This window comes from Perna viridis, chromosome 4 (genome assembly GCF_037379345.1).
Source record: "Perna viridis isolate PV_CMFRI_1.1 ecotype Kerala chromosome 4, ASM3737934v1, whole genome shotgun sequence".
NCBI lineage: Eukaryota > Metazoa > Mollusca > Bivalvia > Mytilida > Mytilidae > Perna > Perna viridis.
This window is the reverse complement of record NC_142448.1, coordinates 41,419,922-41,441,745: the sequence shown is the minus strand read 5'-3', so window position 1 is coordinate 41,441,745 and position 21,824 is coordinate 41,419,922. Positions and strand designations below refer to the sequence as shown.

The following is a 21,824-nucleotide window of genomic DNA, read 5'->3' as shown; positions in this document are numbered from 1 at the left end:
TCACACCTCCAGGATATATCTTCAACATCAAATAAGAAATTTCCTGTACTTTATAGTTATTTTTGAATTGATTTTTGATCAGGTAACATGTCTATAATACAATGACACCTGTCTTATTCGAACCCCCTTTGCTTTTTAAAATTTGTTCAGTTTATACAGGTGTTCGCTTTACAAAATAAATAAATAAATAAAATACAGAATATTTGAAATAGTGTTAAAGTGTCTTGTGTAGTCACGTATTACTGTAAATGAGTTAATTTAAATACTTTTTAATTTCATAATATATGTTAATTTACTTCAATCAAATGTGCGCTGTCATAGTACCATAGATAACCTCTATCAATACAAAACAGTCGATCGATGCATTAAAAATAGTACGTATCAGGCAAGTTACAAGTGTATTTATAATTCTGTTAAATGAGATAACCAAATTATACTCGTAGTTCCTATTACCGGAGCAAATCAGTTATCGCTTGCATATTTATGAATCGGAGACGTAAAAGCTAGGGTTTCCTTACAAAGGTGACAGTTACAAATTGTCGTCTTTCAATGTAGTTTGTTTTATCTTCTTTAAAATACAGGAGTAGTAGAACGTTAGCTTTCGGTTAAGATTTAAAAATGAGCAGGTACTTAATACGCTGTAATTGTGCTGAAAACCAACACATATATTCCCAAATCGTTCCTTATAACCAGTTTCATAAGTTGCATGATCTGTTTTGCATCAATTAATTAATATCAAATTAAACTTATGTATTTGACGGGCGATCATCTAGGAATGCCAACATTTTTCTAATTATTGGTATTACCTCTAGAGAGGCAAATTGTCATCATTTTCTAAACCAAATATCAAGGCTTTACGACTTTGTCCCAGATATAAGATATTATTTCGTCTTTAAACGGCAGTCATTTTGGATTTTTTACGCTTTATCACACGTTGAACAATAGAATATTGTGTCTGATTGTAATGCCAAATTTGATTTGATATTACTCAGACGTAGCTGAGATCCTCCGAAGTAAAGGTATGAAGGAAAAAGGAACAAAAAGATACAATACCAAAATAAAATGTTCCACCACTTCGTTTGGTATCATAATTATCTACAATATCTCCGGTGATTGCTGCAATTGTTTGTGTTAATGTAATATTCCTTTAAATATTAGTGTGGACATACTATTTTTAAAGAATTCAAGGCTTTATAATTCCAGCCACGGATATTTGAAGATGAATACATAAATGTGGATGTAGTCTAATAAACCAAAGTTAATTTTGTGCAGTAAAAATAACCTACAATCTTTTCGTCATCTTAATAGAGTTTCCCATTGCAAGATGGAAATCATGTTGGAAACAACACACCTAAATCTATGCATTGCACGTGCATTATGTGCATTATGTGTGTTTATTTTTATCATAAAAGGTCAAAATGAAACTGAATTATGGTATTTAAAGTCATATTTGCAATTTACTACAAAAACATATGTTGTCTATATGTGTGACAGGGTAATAAAGGGAACTAAAATTCTTGCGGAAATGTACGGAATGTAATCCAGGGACAAAGGCTCGACATGAAAAACAGACAAACACAACAAAGAAGATTAAATAACAAAAATAATACATGCAAAGCAACAAAAGTAGTACATGCGCAACTTGGACTCCACTAAAAACTAGAAGTATGGACCAGGTGCACCAGGAAGGGTAAGCGTCCTCTGCTTTTTTAGAAACATCCACCGAGTTGCTCATAAAAAGTCAAGTTCGGAGAAGACGAAAGAGGAACGGAAAACTATGACACGTTGAACAAATTAATTTTCATGGTGCATATAGATACATCGTGACGATCTATGATGACGCCCATAACACTTCTATAATGATGACTTCAATCTGGTAGCAACATAAACCTGTTCCAGAAGTCTACATGTAAGAATTTCAGCTCGATACAAAAAGTCTGCGTAGTTACGGCAAGCTCTGGCATAACGTATGAGTTGTGATATGAAAACTTCATTGGCAAGGGCTGAAGTTGTGTTGCCACAGATGAAAGGAAAGTTGACCATTTTGAATGAAAGTAAACACATTTGTCGTTAAGTTTGGTCAAAAGTTTTCCTTTACCATCGATTTGTAAGTGTAGGTCAAGATATGGAGCTGGCCACAGTGTCTGTGGTATCCTTTTCCCATTTTGCACCCAAATGATGTAAGATAAAGGAAGTTTGCTATGGACCAATAGAAAAAAAACCTTTTTTGTAGATGTTCAAATCGTTGGATACGTACCAAATTTCAATCAAATATCATTTGTATCTTTGTGTGCCAACGTTTCGCTTGATGACTCTTGAACAACATAAACCAAATATGTACAAGTTTTATGACTTTTATGACTTAACTATGATCAAATAACAAGGAAAACGACAAATTTTATAATATTATTTTTGATGTGCGCCATAATCAAGTATATATTTATATATGTCTGTTTACATAGTACAATAGCGCTGACTTTGTTCAATTTAAACTTTCTACAGTTGTTTAGTAGTGATAACTGAGGTATGATTCATATCAAATACCATCACATGCAGTTACATTTGCAATACATTTGAATTGTCGAAAACATTATACAAGTAGTCTTTCATTACATAATTCGACTTAGAATAAACGGATATATAAATTCTTTCAATAATTGTAAGTTATCATTTTATAGAAAGACACTTGTTCTGTACGGTAATTAAATTGATTGAAAAATGGAAAAAAGTTGAGCTGTTACCTGTTTTTTTTTTGTTTTGTTTTGTGCAAGTCGTAAATTTCAGGGTTTTACGATGCGCCTCAGTTGTATGTTTATCATTATAAATGTTGTACAGTTGTAAATAACAATAATTATAATTCAGTGATCAATGTTTTAATCTTTTTTTCATATGGCTGTTTAGTAACTGTGTGTAGTACAACTATGCATGTGAAAAATGCTTATTGACCTACACATTAAATATGGCAACATGAAATAAGTAAGGTTAAGGCTATACTCATAAAGATGAGTAAAACAACAAAATACTAATAAAGGGTCTTGAAGTATTTTAATGTGCCTTGAGGACAAATTTGTTACCCGTAAAATTATATTTTAAACTGACCGAAAAAAAAACATGGAATTTAACTATAAGGGTTGTGTGTGGCATTCATTAAGAACAAATTATTAGAAAACAGTTACATAAGACCTCTGGAACATACAAAGCTAAACTTGCTATAAAAGCTTAATGTTATTGATCATAATCACAACCGTTGGGATGTATGGTCAATATAGTTTTGTTGTACTTATAACGATGCAACTGTGGATATAGGCCCACTGGTCGGGAGCAAATTTAACTTAATTTTATACAAACATTCCCTGTATTGCTTGTGCATAATTGAGATCTGGAATATTAAAATACAACATTACAAGTGCACGAAGAAAGAAGGGCATATTGTGACTTCCAAATATGGAGATTAATCTTGGTATGAAAAATAAGATGAGAATTTATGCATGACTTGAATAAGCTTGATGCAAGGTCTATGAAAAAAAGTTTTGGTTGTAACCATTAAGATGCAACTGCTGTTCAAACTGCAATAATGCATGACCATCTAACTTCTGATATTTTTTCATTCAAATTTCAATTACTTTAACTTTAATCTCTTTTGTTTCATCACATGACATTTAGCGTATCTCAACCGTTATAAAACGACCGTGTGCTATATAGGTTCATGGAATGAATAATCATATGAGACTTAGAAGATCCAAAGAAAAATAAAATCCATCATCCACGCCTTGCCTCTCCATAACTCCCCTGCTATTTGAGAGGTTTTGATTATATTTATTGCTAATTGAACTTCCTCAAAGTAATTAATATGAAATATCTATTATATGTCCTTATCATAATTTATTGTGTGCATCAATCTTACACTAATCTAGTGTTTCGGTGGTAATTTATGACTGCTACTATTTATGTCATTCACATAAAAAATTCAATGCACATTTAGGTCCACCATCTTCAGGGATTGTCATATATCTTATAAAAACTCATTCTTTTATTTTTGTTGATGTTAGTAGGCCCACTGGTCGGGAGCTAATTTAACTTAATTTGATACGAATATTCCCTGTATTTCTTGTGCATAATTGAGATCTGGAATATTAAAATACAACATTACAAGTGCACCAAGAAAGAAGGGCATTTTTGGACTTCCAAATATGTAGGTTAATCCTCGTATGAAAAATAAGAGGAGAATTTATGCATGGATTGATTAAGCTTGATGCAAGGACTTAGAAAAAAAAGTTTTGTTTGTAACCATTAAGATGCATCTGCTTTCCAAACTGCAATAATGCATGATCATCTAACATCCTATATTTTTTCATTCAAATTTCAATTACTTTAACTTTAATCTATTTGGTTTCATCACATGGAATGTAGCGCACCTCACTCGTTATAAAACGGCCGTGTGCTATACAGGTTCATGGAATGCAATAATTATATGAGACTTAAAAGATTCAAACAAAAATAAAACCCATCATCCACGCCTTGCCTCTCTATAACTCTCCTGCTATTTGATAGGTTTTGATTATATTTATTGTTCATTGAACTTCCTCAAAGTAATTAGTATTAAATATCTAAAAATCTATTATATGTCCTTATCATAATTTATTATGTGCATCAATCCTACACTAGTCTAGTGTTTTGGTGGTAATTTATGACTGCTACTATTTATGTCATTCACATAAAAAAATTCAATGCACATCTAGGTTCATTCTTTTATTTTTGTTGATGTTAGTAGATCCGCTAAATTATTGTTCCTTTTATAACCTATCATCGGCTTTTCTTTGAATATGTTTTTGCAAACTACATCATCGCCAATAAAGGGCCTATATTTATAATTACAGTTTTATGCAACTTCTTTATACAAGGATTGTATTTCGTTGTCATTACCAAAAGAATTTGCTTCACCTTTGACTTCTCTTTTGTTTTTGATAAGAGAGTTTCTATTCCTTATTAGATCGTCAGAAGAAATAACATAAATCAATTTCCGATTTTTTGTAACCCCTTTCTTCTAAGTTCAATCTGAACTTTGAAAGAGCCTCATGTAAATCATTTGCATGGCTTTGTTGACCTTTGGTACCTAATTATTTCCCTGTGAATGAATGCACAAAAGACGTGATTTTTATGACGATTCTCTCGGTGGAGATGCAAAAATGAGTTTGTAGGTTTAAAAGATGTTTTTTTATGTCTAGTACATTTTCATGAAAAAGTCTTCCCTTAAATATTTGTGTAAAACGAAAACACACTTTTAAAAAGAACATCGTGTATTCTTCAAATAATGAATTATTAGATAAGATATGGTCTCCTTTTCATACGTACCATTTTCGAAAGAAACTTCAATAAAATTCATCGAATAATTGACAAGTGTCTAGGAAGTGCATATTTTTGCTAGACTATTACCGGATTATACTCACTTACAACATGGCGGGTAACTCTGATGGAGCAGGATATTCTTACCCTGTGCACCTGATATCACTCCCAGTTTTTGTAGAGTTTATATTGGTAGTGCTTTAGTTTACTTTTTTGTTGGTGTGATGTCTTGTTCTCTTGGTGGTCAGTTTTATGTGTATTCCTTTTATTCAGTTCGATACATTGTGTATGCAGGTCGTCTTTTTATCATTTATTCACGTTAAAGCTGCATTTTAATTTGATGTTGACGTATTAGAGCCAGCAACCATTGCATGAGGTCTTTAAAATATAAGACATATCATAGAAGAAATATTGTTGCTTCAACAATCATACAAAAAAACCCCAAATCTCCAAAAATTCACAATACCATACACAAGATACAAGTGCATGTTTCATACCAACATGTAATTATTTCTCTGTCCGAAAATCAGGCAAAATGTGAATTAAGTGTGGCGCGTGAAAAAAAACAAAACAAAAACAGAAACTTTATTGCATTTTTCACGTTTCACATCTCATAACCTCTTGGAGTAATCTTCAGAGTGTTTGTAGAAATTGCTGTTTTAATATATCAATTGTTCAAATTTCATTAAAATGTAATATAATACACATATTGTTTGCAATGGATGGTGACACGCCAAAGTATAACAAAAGGTAGATATGTAACCCGTACGTAGTCGATGGTTATGTATTTTCCGAGAGTGTTACTTGGTGTTCCACACACTGCTGCGGGCAATATGTGTAATATTGTACTGCATTCCCCTTTCAAAGCATCAAACTTATTTTAGAAACTCATGGTTGTTGCAATACTGAGATATAATGAATGGCTAACTGGAATAAATTTTACAAATATTTTTTTCATATACATAAATAAACAATAGCAAAATAACAAAAAAAAATAATAATTAAAAAAAAATTATTTTTTCACCTTTAAATAAATTAAATGATTCGAATACGGACTTCCAGTATTTCCAGTCAAGAAAGAGGGAGATATATTGTGATGAGGGTGAAATATCAGGGTGACATGTCGTAGTGATATATCGTAAATACCATCCAATATTTAGGTGGCTGATCTAGACAGGAATAGACAAAAATAACATATAACGCTAATATAAAAGCAGTTTGTGATTTTTGTATAGAGTGTAATATAAAAGGGCAGGACATATTTTTCTCTATATTAGTGGTCCAAAATATCTTTGTCAAAGATGCTTCAGTATAAATGTATTGGCATTTGGAGATTACTTTGTAAATGTATATGCAAATGTAAATGTAAATGTATTGAATCAACTTAGGCAAAAAAGACCAAATTAAATTAAATGTTATTCCCAACCGGTGCACCTGGTCCATGCTCCCAGTTTTTAGTGGAATCCGAGTTGCTCATTTGCTTATATTTAATCGTCATTTTGATGTTGCAAATTACCGCCGCTCGGACCAACCGGCTAAACCATCTGAGTTGGATGACTGTAAACGTCAACTGTTGTCGACAAAAGCTGTCTTATTACCTCGATCAATTATAAATGACAACTTTCTAAAATAATCGATAGGATTCAACCTGGTACAATGTTTGGTTACATGCTGAAGCTTTAACATATGATGAATACTTTGCATTCCACTTTGCTCGGTGCTTATCACAATGTACAAATGACCATAAAGTACCGATTGAACAAACCAAACTTAACAGTATATATAGTCATATAATTACTCATTACTTATCTAACTTCTATCATACATACTTATGGTATTTAAATACGAATTCTATTGGCCTGTTTCCAATATTTCGTCTGATACCATGGTGCTAAATTATACTTCCGTAAATAACATTTCATGCACGCTGACGGTAAAGTAAGTTGCCTATGAAAATATCAATGTCAGAGCTATTACATTATCGTAAATATACTTTAATTGTAATTGTAATTATATGTACTTGTTTCGGTTATTTGAAACGGTTTTATTTATTGATATGACAAATGTGATAGGACACAGCTTATGTGGTTGTTATCTTATTCAATTCATTTTTACACGATAGTTTGGATATAAACATAAAAGCTTATATACACCTCAGAATCAATAACAGTAGTCACCCATTTAACAATTAAAATTTGATTTAAAAACGTCACCTCAAAGTTTAATGATGATTTTTGATTAACTGCACTGGTTAAAGGAAAATAAATTTCATAGAAACAAAGAAAGTTATTAAGCATTTCTCCATCTACGAACAGGGCAAATGTAGATGAGGTGTGGCACATGAAGGGAAAAAAAGCAGAGATTTTATTGCATTAACCAATTAATTATACCTGGTAACCACCATTAATAACCATCAAAGTGTTTGTAAATTTTGCCTTTTTAAGATATTGATAGGTCAAATTAAGTTGAAATGCACTACGGATAAAATGGCGGGAACATTTTCTCGCACACTTTAGACAAAAATAACATATAACGCTAATATAAAAGCAGTTTGTGATTTTTGTATAGAGTGTAATATAAAAGGGCAGGACATATTTTTCTCTATATTAGTGGTCCAAAATATCTTTGTCAAAGATGCTTCAGTATAAATGTATTGGCATTTGGAGATTACTTTGTAAATGTATATGCAAATGTAAATGTAAATGTATTGAATCAACTTAGGCAAAAAAGACCAAATTAAATTAAATGTTATTCCCAACCGGTGCACCTGGTCCATGCTCCCAGTTTTTAGTGGAATCCGAGTTGCTCATTTGCTTATATTTAATCGTCATTTTGATGTTGCAAATTACCGCCGCTCGGACCAACCGGCTAAACCATCTGAGTTGGATGACTGTAAACGTCAACTGTTGTCGACAAAAGCCGTCTTATTACCTCGATCAATTATAAATGACAACTTTCTAAAATAATCGATAGGATTCAACCTGGTACAATGTTTGGTTACATGCTGAAGCTTTAACATATGATGAATACTTTGCATTCCACTTTGCTCGGTGCTTATCACAATGTACAAATGACCATAAAGTACCGATTGAACAAACCAAACTTAACAGTATATATAGTCATATAATTACTCATTACTTATCTAACTTCTATCATACATACTTATGGTATTTAAATACGAATTCTATTGGCCTGTTTCCAATATTTCGTCTGATACCATGGTGCTAAATTATACTTCCGTAAATAACATTTCATGCACGCTGACGGTAAAGTAAGTTGCCTATGAAAATATCAATGTCAGAGCTATTACATTATCGTAAATATACTTTAATTGTAATTGTAATTATATGTACTTGTTTCGGTTATTTGAAACGGTTTTATTTATTGATATGACAAATGTGATAGGACACAGCTTATGTGGTTGTTATCTTATTCAATTCATTTTTACACGATAGTTTGGATATAAACATAAAAGCTTATATACACCTCAGAATCAATAACAGTAGTCACCCATTTAACAATTAAAATTTGATTTAAAAACGTCACCTCAAAGTTTAATGATGATTTCTGATTAACTGCACTGGTTAAAGGAAGATAAATTTCATAGAAACAAAGAAAGTTATTAAGCATTTCTCCATCTACGAACAGGGCAAATGTAGATGAGGTGTGGCACATGAAGGGAAAAAAAGCAGAGATTTTATTGCATTAACCAATTAATTATACCTGGTAACCACCATTAATAACCATCAAAGTGTTTGTAAATTTTGCCTTTTTAAGATATTGATAGGTCAAATTAAGTTGAAATGCACTACGGATAAAATGGCGGGAACATTTTCTCGCACACTTTAGACAAAAATAACATATAACGCTAATATAAAAGCAGTTTGTGACTTTTGTATAGAGTGTAATATAAAAGGGCAGGACATATTTTTCTCTATATTAGTGGTCCAAAATATCTTTGTCAAAGATGCTTCAGTATAAATGTATTGGCATTTGGAGATTACTTTGTAAATGTATATGCAAATGTAAATGTAAATGTATTGAATCAACTTAGGCAAAAAAGACCAAATTAAATTAAATGTTATTCCCAACCGGTGCACCTGGTCCATGCTCCCAGTTTTTAGTGGAATCCGAGTTGCTCATTTGCTTATATTTAATCGTCATTTTGATGTTGCAAATTACCGCCGCTCGGACCAACCGGCTAAACCATCTGAGTTGGATGACTGTAAACGTCAACTGTTGTCGACAAAAGCCGTCTTATTACCTCGATCAATTATAAATGACAACTTTCTAAAATAATCGATAGGATTCAACCTGGTACAATGTTTGGTTACATGCTGAAGCTTTAACATATGATGAATACTTTGCATTCCACTTTGCTCGGTGCTTATCACAATGTACAAATGACCATAAAGTACCGATTGAACAAACCAAACTTAACAGTATATATAGTCATATAATTACTCATTACTTATCTAACTTCTATCATACATACTTATGGTATTTAAATACGAATTCTATTGGCCTGTTTCCAATATTTCGTCTGATACCATGGTGCTAAATTATACTTCCGTAAATAACATTTCATGCACGCTGACGGTAAAGTAAGTTGCCTATGAAAATATCAATGTCAGAGCTATTACATTATCGTAAATATACTTTAATTGTAATTGTAATTATATGTACTTGTTTCGGTTATTTGAAACGGTTTTATTTATTGATATGACAAATGTGATAGGACACAGCTTATGTGGTTGTTATCTTATTCAATTCATTTTTACACGATAGTTTGGATATAAACATAAAAGCTTATATACACCTCAGAATCAATAACAGTAGTCACCCATTTAACAATTAAAATTTGATTTAAAAACGTCACCTCAAAGTTTAATGATGATTTCTGATTAACTGCACTGGTTAAAGGAAAATAAATTTCATAGAAACAAAGAAAGTTATTAAGCATTTCTCCATCTACGAACAGGGCAAATGTAGATGAGGTGTGGCACATGAAGGGAAAAAAAGCAGAGATTTTATTGCATTAACCAATTAATTATACCTGGTAACCACCATTAATAACCATCAGAGTGTTTGTAAAATTTGCCTTTTTAAGATATTGATAGGTCAAATTAAGTTGAAATACACTACGGATAAAATGGCGGGAACATTTTCTCGCACACTTTCCATACAAAATATTTACGTCACAGATGCTTCGGGATCAACTTAGATAATTTTTTGGTTATTTTCTAGATGTAATGAACATATTTTAAGCAAATATAAATAAATTGGGGAAAATGATGTGCCACCCATTGCCTGATTCTTACACAGAATGGTACTAAATAGTTGACCTAATACTTTAATTTGCGCAAAAATTGCTTTGTAACGGAACTTTGAGTTCATTTCTGATCCATCCATTGTCGTTTTAAATCAATATATATATATGATAAAATTATATATACATTACCTTGAAACAAAAGTTATGTGGTATAAAAATTAGTTCAATTTCTATTAGGAAGTTAAATCGTTTAACTCTCCTTTTTTGTGTGTGTAAGACAGAGGGAAGGGTGAGATATTCAAATGGTTCTGAAATATAAAGGGCTTATAAAATTCACCTTAAAAAATTCAAATAAAGAAAACCAATAGAATATCTATACTAATTGAAATCTTAATGGCCATTTCAGATTTTAATCAAACAACTATTTCTATTGTTTATGTGTATAATAACGTACGTATTAATAAGTTGAAGGATACTTTTTATTTGATTTAACATAAAGTAAACGAAACTTTCTCATACTCAGAACATGCTCTGCCTAGATTTTATTCTGGTTGTAAAAGCTGGTCTGTAGTCAGAAGGACAACTTTTGTGAAATAAAGCCATATTTGTCAAAAGGACAATGATGGACCTAATAAAACCTAATTTGCATTTTTGGACATTAAATTTGGCTTTCATGATTTAAGCTAGCTATGTTGTCTTCAATCTCCCATTGATTAAAAGGTTGTACTTGTTAATTGGAAGTATTACATATAAGGCTTGTATCTATGCCTCTTTTTGTCACATCTGAATGCGTATGACTTTATGGACTCTTTATAAAAAAAACAGGTACTTTGTCATTACTCGACCAAAAGGGACCATCTTTAAATTCGCAACTACTGTGAATGACTTTTATATTTTCTAAAGCAAAAAATTGACTTATTCACTATTTGACAAAAAGGGGGAGAACATCTTACCTGAAAATCCTCTAAAACCGCTGAATAGAATTTCAACAAATCTTTCACAAATTCTATATCAGATAATAACATTATGCAACTTCTATTTCTGAATGACTTTTATTTTTTTCTGATGCAAAACATGGACGTTGTCATTAGATCACCAAGGGCAATCTACATTTCCGAAACTTCTCGAAAACTGCTACATCGATTTTGATGACACCTTAAACATTTGTTTAAAACAACAGTGCCGATCATATTAGTACTACAAATTTCGGTATGCTGATCACGTGTTGCAAGGAGTAACCTCTCATCAACAGCATTAAAATTAAATAAGAAGATCTTAATCTAATAATAAATAGTTAATAAGAAGTATTCAAAACCGAAACTATCGAAATAGGAAGTCAAATCCATCATCAAATAACCGTACATGGTATCAGGTAAAAACACAGAATGTGTTTAAAGAACATTTACATTTGTACATTGCATAGTTCGTAATACAATATATAAATCATGTGGTGCCATTGTAAATTCCTATTTTGTGCTTTCATCTTGCATCAAAGGGATATCAAAATACCAGACTGAATAAATTAACAGACACAATGCTTATTACCTATAACTTGTTTTGATGTTTATACAAGCAGTCTTATCATAATTGTCTCTAAATTATACCTATTACCTATATGCAATTTCATTTATTTCATTTTGTATCGCGGTGGAATTCTAACAAATAAGCTTCTGGAGTAAGGTTATACTGCTACAAGATTGAAGTCATCACTACAAAAGTTTTATGGTCGTCATCATGAACTCGTGGATCGTTACGGTGTATCAATCTGAGCCATGAAAACTAATTTGTTCAAAGTGTCATAGACTTCCTTTCGTCTTTTGTCTACCCCGGCCTTAACTTTTTATGAGCAACTCGGCGGGTGTTTCTAGAAAAACAGGGGACGCTTACTCTACCGGTGCACCTGGTCCATGCTCCCAGTTTTTATTGGAGTCCGAGTTGCTCATTTGTTTTTTTTTACTTGGTAATTATGATTTTGTTTCTTTATGTTCTTTGTTGCGTATGTCTGTTTTTCCATGTCTGGTCTTTGTCCCTGGATTACATTCTTTTGATTACTGCTATAATCTTTGTTCCTTGATTACTCTTTGATTAATTAGAAGGTTTTAATAATAAAATGGATAAAAAATAAATTATTGACAAGAGACGAGTCACATAATAATACAAAAGAACACCTAGATTTACTATTTCATTCAATTCTTCAACACCACGCACAATAAGAGGTAAACAACACATACACACATGTTTTGAAATTTCTAAAAGTTTAACTCGAATTCCAAATGACAATTTTACTACATTAAGCTCTACATTTTTTTGTAATTAATACAAGTAAAAAAATGTGAAAGAAAGAAAAAAGGGTTGATTTTACTTCATCCCGATTCAACTTAGTATTCCAAACTTAACTTTCCTTGTTTCATAGTTAATCGAATTCCCAAATGACAATTGTGTTGGATAAAGCGCAGTATTTTTTGTAATCAGAACAAATACATATTTATAAATAACAATGACAAAATCAAGGTGTCGATTTGACGAGTACTTAATCCCGATTAAACTTATGGAAAAGTACTGGTACCTGTTTGTGGGTTCTTGAATTTTGCAATATAGATCTACATCTACCTGTTGGTCTTTCAGAAAATCTATCAGAAAAACAATATAAGTTTGTGTTGGACCGTGTATATTCCTTTGTTAAATGCACGAAAAGATTCCTTATTCTTGAGCTGAATTAATACACATCACATCACAACACATCGCCTAATGTTATATTGTTACTGTCTCGTCTTATGTTTGTAAGACGTAAATAACACAAGTGAGTTTGTATGCCTATACTTTATTGCAATTATTATTATTTCAAGAGAAGACTTCATAAGTATGTTATTTTACTTGTGTCTGATCCATTTTGTTTATTATAAATAAAATAGGTTTAAACTGAAACTATTTACCCAAGTGTCAGTTTGATTTGTTATCAACTGGTTCTTTGAACAATCAAAACTAGACACCAAACAGGGAAACAGTACTTGCTCATTGCAGTGAGTTTGGTACTGCATACAAATATGAATCGATGAGCAATAAAAACATTTTTTCTCTTTGTAGTGTAATTGATTGCTAGCATATACACATACACTATAGAAAAAGGTTTTCAAAAGCAAAGACGTGTGTAGTCGAAAATGCAAGGCGACGGAAGAAAAAGGAACCAAAATTCGTGCAGGTAATTTGTTTATTATCAATTTCAAAACTTGCTGATTACATTACATTTAATTATAAATACTACATTGACTCAGCGTTTACAGTTTCGGAAAATAAGGTAAAAACGGAATGTTGAAAAATAAACCGTCAAAACAATATTAAGTAGAAGTCTTTATAAACATCAGATAAGAGATGATTCATGCATGTGAAAAACCCATCGATTTCAATTAATGTATTCAAAATCAGTTACAGACCACATATAGAGTCATAGGTTTTCATTTAGGTATTGTACTCTTGAGGTAAAAATTGAATAAGTTGTACATGAAATTAATATTTTTCAAGAGTTATCGTTCTTGTTTTTTATCGATTTGGTTAATTTTAGTAGTGGGATATTAATGTACGATTTCCTCAAAAGTACAGATCTAAGTATGGGAAAGACAACTGTTAGGGAAAAATATAGCCTATAAAGATTTTTAAAAAATTTGATTGTAGTGTTTTGACTATGAGTCACTTTAATATGGTCAATATCTGATTTGCATATAGACTGGTACGTAACAAAATGTGATAATGAAAAGACAAAAAAAAAAAAAAAAAAAAAAAAAAAAAAATACATTTAAATTTAAAATTGAAATTGAATTCATTTAAAGTGTTGTGTGAAAAGATAAATTTCTAATTGAAATTTACTGTTCAAAATACATGTTCACTTTTTCTTCTATGTTTTTCGTAAGTAAGAAAAAAACAAGTATCATTTATTGAGATAATGCCAAACAGACAATAAGTGGGTTTGATTGACTATGCCTATCTATGAAACAAGTATACTTCCTGTTATGGATATCAGCCAAGAGAATAAAATGTCTCCTCATGAACATATATTTTGTTTTGAAGATGTAGAAAGCATATGTACATTACACATTGGAAACATATCTTTTTATTACATATTAAATATGCACTGTAGTCTTACTTGAATCTTCTGTATAGGCGACTTTAGATTCTTGATTATTGATTGAACGAACAAAGTACTACTACAAAGTCGTTCACATCATACCGTTCAATATTTGTTCGTTACTAAATGTTGAAGTAACTATATCGTCCCATTATTAACACTTCAATATTTGTAGACGCCAAGTAGACTGATGGAAAAGTAACAGAAATTCTTTCAAGCAATTTTTAAATCTATATCAATATTTGTAGATTTGATTATACTTATTTATAAAATACATGTTCACTTAACTTCAAATATCGGATAGAACGTACGGCTTTTTTAGACTCAGCGGATTAGACCCCCATTCTCATCTGAAATATTGGCAAAATTGCTCAAGACCACTAGGCCAACTAAACTATAAATGCAGCTTTCATTTAATACAGTTACTGTTGGTGTCTGTTCAAACGAAAAGGAACGCAGCAGCGTTGACCTTGTTCAAGGTAAATAAAAAGCGTCCAGAACTCTGGTCGGTGCCTGGGCGCTCTGTCCACAGAGCAACTTGGTTGTGTGTCCCAGGTAGTTGAAAGGGATACTCAGACAGGCTACATGCTAGGGTAGTCAGAATATAATGGTGGTCCAACGTGTTGGAAAATTGCCATGTTCCTAGTATATTAAAGAACCGTGTTGTGGTACTCAATAAGAGAAGAAACCGTTGTGCACCCCAAAAAGGGGCTTAACTGACCAATTTCATCCACTTTTCCCTTTTACAGTTGCAATCAAAATTTGTCAAGCCTATTGTCCTTGTGTCCTATCCCATTCTTTATGTCATCATCTTTTCAGGCTAATTTTATCATTCATTTAATTTGCAACTCCTGGATATAGCTAAAATATTGCTGCTTGAGCGTTAAACACCAATAATTAACAATCAATGAATCTGGTTTTTTTTTCAAGTGGTGTCAAATAAACTTTCATTTTTATTGCCCTTTTTTTTTTTACCAAATCCAATGAAAGAGGGTATCCTCTGCGATGTCCTATTCTATACCTCTTTGTCCGCCGTTTTCATAAATAGTTCAAATTGACTGATTTAAATGAAATCTGGCACAAGTCAACTTTGCCACTTTTAAAGAAAAGAGTTTTATTCTGTTTAAATTATCTAATGTGGAAAAAAAACAATAACAAAAATATAAATCTCTCTTTTCAGTCAAATCGTTACTCTATACTCGAATTTACAAACTTAAGTACCAATCCATATACAATTCAGAACCAAATCAAGAACAGTAATTCTTGCAAAGTGCCAATTTCATGTACAATCTGTATAAACTTTATCTCAAAAGCAACAACTAAATGTCAAAATAAGACATTATTGGTCATGTGATCAGAAATTCCTTTTCTAAACAAAAAATAAAACATAATATTCGGTGGATTTTTGACATACATCAATCGCTTTCTGTCTGACATTTAGAAAGACTGCTACTTAAGTAAATCTCTGATATTGTCAGTAACTGGTGGGAGTTGTGAACCATTATGCATAGTAAGAAATGATAACTACAGTTTTCTATTACCAATTGATTAAATGTTTTAGTTTATTGTACCTGATATACAAGCAAAATATATACCACATTATAATAAAAAAACCGTTAACTATTTAAATCTTTTTAACTTTATTTTTCCTTTAGTCACGAAAATTCTGATCCATTACACAAGGATCAAGACTATTCCGGCAGGTGTTCCGTTTTGTAAGTATTTATAGTTCATGTTATTATGTTTCTATTTTAGTATTTGTTACATTGAGAGGTAAATCTAATTTCCCTCTATCTAGATCTTCTATCTTCATCGAATTTCGGTTTGCAAACAAAAAAATATATATTTGTCAGATGTACACGATTATTTCATTTGAGCTATGTAGTATTTTTTGTTTTATTATAAAGCAAAATTGATAAGATATCTCACAGACCACATTTGTCGGTACCAAAAGATAAATATACCACCCGAAGTGTTTTAATTGAATGCAACAAAACAAAAACGTTTGCCATAAATTTAACTGTTACATGTTCATGTATTAGTTGTTTATAAGAAACGTCAGTATATATTTCTGTAGTTATGTGTCGTTAGGGATGAATAGTTATGTTTTATCCTCTCTGCGAATAAATGTCTTGCCAATGTAAGCCTCTTTGACTGTCCGTCTGCCATTCCATCAGAATTGGTTGTTTTTATACTGTTGATACGGCAAAGAAAAAAATCGAAACCTTTGACATTTTCAACTTATTAAAATGTTGAAATGAAACAGTAGGATCTTTACAATTTGCATACAAATTTCTACTTGATTGTATACCCTGGACTTGACTTTTTATGAGCAACTCGGCGGGTGTTTCTAGAAAAGCAGAGGACGTTTACCCTACCGGTGCACCTGATTCATGCTCCCAGTGTTTAGTGGCGTCCGAGTTGCTCATTTGCTTTTCTTACTTTGTATGTATGATTTTAGTTACTTTATGTTCTTTGTTGTGTATGTCTGTTTTCTATGTCAGGTCTTTGTCCTTGGATTACATTCTTTTGATTACCGATATAACCTTGGTTCCCTTGATTACTCTTAAACAATATCAATGTTCAAATCCACAAGGCATAACATCTTTTTTTTGATAGTGTGTTCTTTCTTTTAGATCATCGTTCAGTGTGATACCACCTATTCAAACAACTGTCCCTACTGAATAGTAAGTGTTTTGTTTTAATTACTTCAACCATTTATCGACACAACACATAGTATCATAATTCACAAATAGCTGATGACGATAAAAAGATGAAAAGTAATTGTTTTAATACAGTTACTGTTGGTGTCTGTTCAAACGAAAAGGAACGAAGCAGCGCTGACCTTGTACAAGGCAAATAAAAAGCGTCCAGAACTCTGGTCGGTGCCTGGGCGCTCTGTCCACAGAGCAACTTGGTTGTGTGTCCCAGGTAGTTGAAAGGGATACTCAGGCAGACTACATGCTAGGGTAGTCAGAATATAATGGTGGTCCAACGTGTTGGAAAATTGCCATGTTCATAGTATATTAAAGAACCGTGTTGTGGTACTCAATAAGAGAAGAAACCGTCGTGCACCCCCAAAAGGGGCTTAACTGACCAATTTCATCCACTTTTCCCTTTTACAGTTGCAATCAAAATTTGTCGAGCCTATTGTCCTTGTGTCCTATCCCATTCTTTATGTCATCATCTTTTCAGGCTAATTTTATCATTCATTTAATTTGCAACTCCTGGATATAGCTAAAATATTGCTGCTTGAGCGTTAAACACCAATAATTAACAATCAATGAATCTGGTTTTTTTTCAAGTGGTGTCAAATAGACTTTCATTTTTATTGCCCTTTTTTTTTTACCAAATCCAATGAAAGAGGGTATCCTCTGCGATGTCCTACTCTATACCTCTTTGTCCGCCGTTTTCATAAACAGTTCAAATTGACTGATTTAAATGAAATCTGGCACAAGTCAACTTTGCCACTTTTAAAGAAAAGAGTTTTATTCTGTTTAAATTATCTAATGTGGAAAAAAAACAATAACAAAAATATAAATCTCTCTTTTCAGTCAAATCATTACTCTATACTCGAATTTACAAACTTAAGTACCAATCCATATACAGACACTGCTAATGGTAAAATAATTCATGGTGTGGACAACCAACCGAACAAACTATGCTTTTTTTCCGAACTCCTCTTTTGATAAAACATACATTCATCTCTCACTTAAATCAACCAAATGGAACCAAATCAAGAACAGTAATTCTTGCAAAGTGCCAATTTCATGTTCAATCTATATAAATTTTATCTCAAAAGCAACAACTAAATGTCAAAATAAGACATTATTGGTCATGTGATCAGAAATTCCTTTTCTAAACAAAAAATAAAACATAATATTCGGTGGATTTTTGACATACATCAATCGCTTTCTGTCTGACATTTAGAAAGACTGCTACTTAAGTAAATCTCTGATATTGTCAGTAACTGGTGGGAGGTGTGAACCATTATGCATATTAAGAAATGATAACTACAGTTTTCTATTACCAATTGATTAAATGTTTTAGTTTATTGTACCTGACATACAAGCAAAATATATACCACATTATAATAAAAAAACCGTTAACTATTTAAATCTTTTTAACTTTATTTTTCCTTTAGTCACGAAAATTCTGATCCATTACACAAGGATCAAGACTATTCCGGCAGGTGTTCCGTTTTGTAAGTATTTATAGTTCATGTTATTATGTTTCTATTTTAGTATTTGTTACATTGAGAGGTAAATCTAATTTCCCTCTATCTAGATCTTCTATCTTCATCGAATTTCGGTTTGCAAACAAAAAAATATATATTTGTCAGATGTACACGATTATTTCATTTGAGCTATGTAGTATTTTTTGTTTTATTATAAAGCAAAATTAATAAGATATCTCACAGACCACATTTGTCGGTACCAAAAGATAAATATACCACCCGAAGTGTTTTAATTGAATGCAACAAAACAAAAACGTTTGCCATAAATTTAACTGTTACATGTTCATGTATTAGTTGTTTATAAGAAACGTCAGTATATATTTCTGTAGTTATGTGTCGTTAGGGATGAATAGTTATGTTTTATCCTCTCTGCGAATAAATGTCTTGCCAATGTAAGCCTCTTTGACTGTCCGTCTGCCATTCCATCAGAATTGGTTGTTTTTATACTGTTGATACGGCAAAGAAAAAAATCGAAACCTTTGACATTTTCAACTTATTAAAATGTTGAAATGAAACAGTAGGATCTTTACAATTTGCATACAAATTTCCACTTGATTTTCTACCCTGGACTTGACTTTTTATGAGCAACTCGGCGGGTGTTTCTAGAAAAGCAGAGGACGTTTACCCTACCGGTGCACCTGATTCATGCTCCCAGTTTTAGTAGCGTCCGAGTTGCTCATTTGCTTTTCTTACTTTGTATGTATGATTTTAGTTACTTTATGTTCTTTGTTGTGTATGTCTGTTTTCTATGTCAGGTCTTTGTCCTTGGATTACATTCGTTTGATTACCGATAAAACCTTGGTTCCCTTGATTACTCTTAAACAATATCAATGTTCAAATCCACAAGGCATAACATCTTTTTTTTTGATAGTGTGTTCTTTCTTTTAGATCATCGTTCAGTGTGATACCACCTATTCAAACAACTGTCCCTACTGAATAGTAAGTGTTTTGTTTTAATTACTTCAACCATTTATCGACACAACACACAGTATCATAATTCACAAATAGCTGATGACGATAAAAAAATGAAAAGTAATTGTTTTAATACAGCGTTTTGATTTCGAAAATAAATTTTTCGAAGATTGGTCAAGTATTTTGCAATCAAGAATTTTTTTTATGTTCAATCAAATTTTGAACCGGACTGCACCATGGTAATTGCAGATTTAAAACCTGATTTCCATATTGTGTACTTATTTGGGTAAAATTAACATGATATTTGATACTTACGGAACCCTTTCTAAAATGGATAAAAAATCCTTCACATATACAATTCTGCGACATTGAATTGATTAATTAATCAAAAAAAGTAGACACAATACGTTTTTTTCTGTTCAATAATAATTTACAAGATACACTAACAACGATATGCAATCTTTTACGTTTCATTTCGTTTTTAATCGTTGTTTCTATGTAACTCTTAACACTTCCATTTATGACAGTAAAAGATAGACTGAAAAAAGTTACTTTGGTAAACCCTCCTTTCAAGTGCCGTAAAAGGATGTGGTTTTTCAAAAATTGTCAAACAAGGAACTGTTACAATACATAAAAAAAATATTGACAAAGTCGAATATGGTTTAAACTCAACATTTTATTGCACCGGACTTTTGAAGTTCGTGGACGACCTCTGTAAGAATACATACATTCAAAATTAGGATACAAAAATTCGGAAATGCAAGTTCCAAATACACCAATCAAAAAGACTATTTGTTAGATAAAGAAAACAGACCAGCATGCTGACCCAATTCAAACTTTTCATGTTTTGGTTTTTGGCGACACATAAGAATAAACGATGATACCATGTTGACTGTCAAATTGTCTAGTTAAGAAAATGGGCTTTGACAACTAACTGGGAAACCCAACATATTTCCTTAGCATTTTACAAAAAGAGGACATTATGTAAATTTACATGTTTGTCTTAATAACACTCAGAAATACTTCAAATGATTATAATATAGCTCTCCCCTATATTTATTGATCCCGAAGCTCTTCACAGCGTTCTTCAAGCAGAAGTATGTTCCAAACCTCTTTACTACTCTACTTGCGGTAGGTTTGATATTGACTCAAGAGATACTTTGTTAAAGTCTGACCTATAATTTAGGTGAATAAGCTGTGAACATTAAAAATATAAAGACGAAGTGTCTTTCTTTTAAGAGCCATTTGTTACGGTATAAAGATTTTTACTTTTCTACCTTACACACCGTCTCATCCGTCAATGCTTTTAAAAACGCCAGCAAATGTTATAATAGCGGTAATCAAGGTGATGCGACAACTACTAGAAATGCTGGTATTAAATATAAAAAAATGAAAGTCTCTCCAATCAAAGGAAATTTTCTCACAAAGAAAACTTAACACACAATGTCCATGAATAAAAGAAATAAAAAAAATGATTTTTTGAGTTTCTAATTCATGTTACGCGCACTACGCGTTGAGTCCATCAAGTTAACTTCCAGTGGGTGTAACTTCGTGTTATTGGTCTGTTAGTTCTCGTACAGACCATCACAACTCCTTCAAGTCCAATTATTGGATTTTGCGCATGGATACACCTGTCCTCTGGTGATAGACTCGAAGTGACGCAAAATATTTTCCTTTCCATCGTGATCTGAAATTTTTAAGCAACTCTATTTGATTCCATGCGTGCTTATTAAGGTAAAGATGTGAATGTACAACTATTGGTTTTTGGTTGTAGTTGTCATCTTGCAAATATGGCACGGACACGTTCATACACATGTAGAAAGTGAGAAGGTGTGAGTGGTTATTGATCTAGACTGTCGATTAAAAGATGTGTAATGTTGCTTTGATTTCGGCCAGAATGGTTCTAAAAGTTTCCTCGACCACAAGCGCACGTCCTAGCT

General features: G+C 31.9%; 1 protein-coding gene across 3 annotated transcripts in view; it reads left to right on the top strand.

The window, feature by feature from the left end:
• The first annotated feature begins 9,871 nt into the window (after positions 1-9,871).
• Positions 9,872-21,824, top strand: part of LOC148620122 (uncharacterized) — a 30,048-nt gene continuing 18,095 nt past the window's right edge. For 2 of the 3 annotated variants that reach the window (XM_088580699.1, XM_088580700.1), the window contains exons 1-6: positions 9,872-9,947; positions 13,700-13,814; positions 16,391-16,450; positions 17,372-17,422; positions 18,880-18,939; positions 19,861-19,911. In XM_088580699.1, coding sequence (XP_088436825.1) covers positions 13,774-13,814; positions 16,391-16,450; positions 17,372-17,422; positions 18,880-18,939; positions 19,861-19,911 — 263 coding nt within the window. In that variant the 5' untranslated portion in view covers positions 9,872-9,947; positions 13,700-13,773. The remainder of the gene's footprint in view (positions 9,948-13,699; positions 13,815-16,390; positions 16,451-17,371; positions 17,423-18,879; positions 18,940-19,860; positions 19,912-21,824) is intronic. The other variant, XM_088580698.1, reaches the window with a different exon arrangement.